The 4940-nt window shown below is 34.8% G+C and overlaps 1 protein-coding gene and 1 non-coding gene across 2 annotated transcripts; both read left to right on the top strand.

Moving 5' to 3' along the window:
• The first annotated feature begins 337 nt into the window (after positions 1 to 337).
• On the top strand, positions 338 to 3808 carry LOC143577241 (uncharacterized). Its single transcript, XM_077061128.1, has 6 exons — positions 338 to 620; positions 2102 to 2292; positions 2388 to 2433; positions 2814 to 2896; positions 3018 to 3134; positions 3511 to 3808. Exons 1-6 carry the CDS (start codon positions 344 to 346, stop codon positions 3580 to 3582), a joined length of 786 nt encoding a protein of 261 aa, XP_076917243.1. The 5' UTR covers positions 338 to 343; the 3' UTR covers positions 3583 to 3808.
• Positions 3809 to 4447: 639 nt separating this feature from the next.
• Positions 4448 to 4520, top strand: TRNAA-AGC (transfer RNA alanine (anticodon AGC)). Its single transcript has one exon. It is a non-coding gene; the product is annotated as a tRNA-Ala (tRNA).
• The last annotated feature ends 420 nt before the right edge of the window (positions 4521 to 4940 follow it).

Here is a 4940-nt window from a genome sequence, read left to right as displayed (position 1 = left end):
CATTGGATAATTTGGAAAGCCATAAACAAGTCTGTATGTGTGTGTTTTAGATCAAGAAAGATGATCGAAAATCGTAAATTTGAAACTATTAGACTAAATTCGCATAGTCGAACAAACCACATGGACGAATGCAATAGTTTACACTTTGGTTTTTTTTATAAAGCTGACCCGTTCAAAGGTTGTCGGTTAGGGAGGTAAAAGCGCGCCATTTAGCACTCGGCGCAAATTAGCAGACCAACGTAGGCTTAAGCTAAAATGAGCAATGATGTAACCTCGCACCCGTGGCTTTATCCTATACCACATCTATCTAATTCACACCCGCTTCACTTATATTCAACCAGTTATGATTTCTTCAACAATGGCGTTGAGCTTCAATTCTTGTTTTTCTTATTATTCATCTTCTTCTTTAAGTTCAACTCAATTCATAACAAAGCCTGCAAATTCTCGTTCAATTCATCCCACTAACGCCTTGTTTGGGTTGACGTCATCATCATCAAATTCAGATGATTTGCCGAAACAGCCTCTTTCTGTTTCTGCTGATTCATCTTCCGTGCCGAAAGCTCGGTTCGTTGCTCGTCGGACGGAGTCTGTGTCTGTCCGTCAACTCGAACGCCCTTTACGTAATGTTTGTTTGTTTTCTTATGATTATGATTTACTGTTTGTAGTTCAGTAGGAGTGTAAACGAGCCGAGCTGTACCTCAGCCCCAACCCGAACTCTACTAGGCTTGTGCTAGGCTCGTGTGTCGTTTTTTCAAGCTCTTGGTTTGTTAATTATTAATTAATTAATTATTTAGTATATGTTTTTAATTATTTTTATATGTTTTGAGAAAAACTTATTAGTCTAAGCTCGGTTTGTGCTAGTGTAGTGTGAAATTAATTCATAGAAGCTCGAAAGAGGTAAAATTTAAAAATACACAAGGCTTAACAAGCTTAAACGAGCTTCCCTTACAAGGCTTGAGCTTGGGTTTGATAACTAAACAAGCTATATTTGAGGCTCGGACTTGGCTCGAGCTTGAAAAGGCTCGGCTTGTTTTGAGCCTTTTTATCAATCCGATCTCGAGTAGCTCGGCTCGTTGCACTTATAAGTTACGACAAGTTTTAATCAGATTACTGTTTTTAGTTGGAAAAAGTATTACTTGAATAAAATGAACCTAAATTGGGGAAACTATTGTCAATCTGTGAATCAAGTTTTCTGATTTGTCAATCTGTTGTATGTTTGTAGTTCAATTGGGAATTGTGAATCTAAATTGGGGAAACCATTGTCAATCTTTGATTTAAACTAGGGGTGTGCGCGGTTCGATTTGGGACTGTTTTGGGCTAAAACCGAAACTTCGGTTTTTGAACTTTTGTAAAGCGTTCGGTTTCGTTTTGGTCCGGGTTTAGTTTGGTTTCGGTTTTGCCATTTGAGCTTGAAAGTTTTAGGCGGGAAAGAAAAATTTGGCCAAACATATCGAATTTAGGCCTAAATCACTTCGTGGTGCAAATTCAATTTCGTGAATTTGTTGTAGCTTCTTGTTGCCTTGTTTTGTTTTTTTTTTGTAATCTGTCTTTTAGTTGGACTGCTTGTACTCGGGCTACTTGCATGAGGTTCCTGTTTCTTGGTTTCTTTTATATCATTTTGGCCTTTAAAAAAAAAACTAATTAATTATTATACATTTGGGATAAAATTATTTGAGTTACATATTTATTAAGCTCTTATATATTATGTTAAACAAAAAATAAAAGATGATCAATCAATCATACGCTGTAAAATTCCACTCAGAGGGTAGGTTCCGGGGAGGGTTTAAAGAGAAACAGACCTTTCTTTTTTCGGTTTTTATCACATGCGAAACCAAAACCGAACCATAAGTTTGATTTTTATAATAACATAAAACCAAACCGTCAGTTTTTGTTTCGGTTCGTTTTTTTTGGTTTTATGCACACCCTTAAATTAAATCATTTGATTTGGTTTAATTTATGATTTAGGGTTTTATATTGAGCTGTTTTTATGGTTGAAAGTCTGTAGTTCAACTGGGAACAGTGAATTTAAATTTGGGAAACTGTAATCAATCTATGAATTAAATCATCTGATTTGGTTTCAATTTTATGGTGTTTATGTCAGTGGAGTATATGAGTCTTCCTGCTAGCCAATACTCTGCTCTTGATGCTCAAAGGATAGAGAGGATTGATGACAATACTTTCAGGTGTTATGTGTACAAATTCAAGTTTTTTGCTTTTGAGGTTTGCCCTGTGTTGTTGGTTAGAGTTGAGGAACAACTTAATGGCTGTTCGATTAACCTTGTGTCGTGTAAGGTGATTAAAGTCTTTAAAATTGCATCTTAATCATGCTAACATGTAGGATTTGTGGTGTCATCAATCTTGACTTTTTGTGTTTTGTCTCATTGCAGCTTGAAGGGTCTCCAATTGTGGTTGCACAAAATGATAAATTTGATGGTGAGCAATTCATTAGCTTTTATTATTACCGTGGGAATATATGATTTTTAAAGTCAAATGGAAACATCATTTCTAACTTTAACCTTGATATGTCTTCTTTTTATTCAATTATTTGAGATAAATATGACAACACATAGGATAGTTAGTTTAAAAATGTAAAAAAATTTAGACTTTTGAAATTGCATAGCTGTGTAGTATTGATGCAGAGTTTGATATAATATTCAATGTCGAAACGATCACATCAAATCTCATACTATGATCCTAAGAAAAAGCTAAAATCTTGATGTAGAAATAAATACTCTAAGATGTTACTTAATTCTAAGTTATATTAATAATGCTTTTCAGGACACCATTGACACTAGTTTGGTATGGGCATGCAGCTTCTATGGTGAATAGAATATCATGTGATAAGAGCCAAAGCAATCCTTCCATGCAAGAACTCACGTCCGACACTGTTATCGAGGTGATCGTTATGTTTCTGAAAAATTGAAATAAATTATATTATTTTTAATCTTGAATTAGTTAATTAACTCAAAAGTTAATATAATTCCTGATTTGTATGTTCATTGAAATGTTTGGTTCAGGTTAGCATTGATATTCCATTTCCTTTTCGTGCAATCCCAGTTAGTACCATCGAATCAAGTGGCACCCGAGTTCTTGAGCAGATACTGAAGATTATGCTTCCACGGTTTATGGCACAGGCACGTTTAATATGCTTAAACTCAAGCAGTTTAATAACACTAATGACACAAGTACACTATAAAATAAAAGTTTGGCAAAAATTACAGTCCGTGTATTTAATTTTTTTTGAAACTATAAAACTACGTCGTTTTGATAAACAGGTCCTAAATGTGTCGTCTGGATCTTTTAACCTATATAACACGATTAGTTAAATCGTTTAACTTAAACGTGTTCAGCAGGTTGAACCCGTTTGGACATGTTTTCAATCGTGTTAGACATTTCGTGTTACGGGCCGTGTCATAAATTGCCAGTTCTACATTTGACCCATTGAAGACAAAATACAATGCAAATCGACTGTTAAAAAAATTAAAATGTCAACAACCATTGTATGTGCAGTTGGTGAAAGACTATCAAGCGTGGGCTTCTGGTGACACCTCAAGGCAGCCTCTTGGAACAGGTGGGATATGATATAATATGAAGATTGTTGCACCTCCTTTCAAAATTAGGGTTTCAAATCAATCTATTTTGTGTAAAAATGAAATGTTACATTCCACAAGAAATTCGGTTATTTTATCTTTTTTTTTATCCATTTGGGTAGTTTGTTGTATGATATTAACACCGAGATGTATTTGCTTGTTTTGTGTTTCAAGAACAGATCGGATGCTGCTATAATATTAGTTGCTAGTTTTGTGCTTCAAGGACAAATTGAATTCTGCTTTAATATCATTTGCTAGGTTGCTTTTGCCCAAGCCAAACTTTATAACTTTCTGGGTCTATTTCTATAACTTTGTGGCCGCGTTAGATCATTGATGCCAGCAGGCCCAAGGCGGTGTGTACATGGTGTTGGTTATGATGAACGGGTCGGTCCAAAATTAATCGTCACCACACTGGCAATGTTCACTGTGACCATTTCCATGACAAATTACTTCTCCAGACGCCACGTCAGTCGTCAACACAACACCATGTCACCATGTACACACCGACTACTTATAACTAACCGGTACAATGTAACCACCATCACCAGAAATGATAATATTGATTTACTTGATATATTGAACATCTAATTGAAAAATTGTAGTCTAAGAGCTTCTTGGGCTCAGTTTACCAACCAAATAGTGCAAAAAGTGGTAATCTCTAATAAATATCCTAAATTACTCAGCTTGCTCACTAGTTTTGTAAATTGTAAGACTCAATGGTGTATGTGGGCTGGTTTAAAATGTTAAACCAACCGTTGCAACTTTCAACAAAACAGTATTGTTTTTATATATATTTATTAGATAAATTATACTGTAAATAAAGTATACAGTGGATAAACGTAAAATTTATGCAAGTTGGGGATGTAGCTCAGATGGTAGAGCGCTCGCTTAGCATGCGAGAGGTACGGGGATCGATACCCCGCATCTCCATTTTAATTCTTTTGATTTTCAAATTCATCACTTATGCTTTGGACCCCTCTCATTTTCAATGTTATAAAGGACCCGAGAGATTTGATCATTTCCCCACGGTGTGCAAAAGATATGACACATACAATAATAGTGCGTTTGCAGAACAAAAATTTGCTAGAGATGGTATTGACGTGACTTCATGGACCAAATTGGCCAAGTTTATTATTAACTAGTTTGAGACCCGTGTATTACACGGGGAATTGATGAACATTTTAAAATTTGAACATTAAACAAAAAACAATCGACAACACAATTATCATATATTTTTAATAAAATTACAATTTATATTAAAATTATAGCAATTACTAAAGAAACATTACGCAAATATTTACCAATAAAAAAAATTACTTAGTACACTATGTTTGTGGTTGTGTTGGTCAA

Source organism: Bidens hawaiensis, unplaced genomic scaffold (assembly GCF_021521415.1).
Source record: "Bidens hawaiensis isolate Kalapana, Puna unplaced genomic scaffold, B.hawaiensis_p1.1 tig00028495_1, whole genome shotgun sequence".
Taxonomy (NCBI): Eukaryota; Viridiplantae; Streptophyta; class Magnoliopsida; order Asterales; family Asteraceae; genus Bidens; species Bidens hawaiensis.
This window is presented reverse-complemented; position numbering and strand designations above follow the sequence as displayed.

Coding starts and splice junctions, on each gene's coding strand:
- LOC143577241 (XM_077061128.1), top strand. CDS start 344: ATGATTTCTTCAACAATGGCGTTGAGCTTCAATTCTTGTTTTTCTTAT. Junction 621..2,101: donor TCAACTCGAACGCCCTTTAC/GTAATGTTTGTT, acceptor TGTTTATGTCAG/TGGAGTATATGAGTCTTCCT. Junction 2,293..2,387: donor TTAACCTTGTGTCGTGTAAG/GTGATTAAAGTC, acceptor GTCTCATTGCAG/CTTGAAGGGTCTCCAATTGT.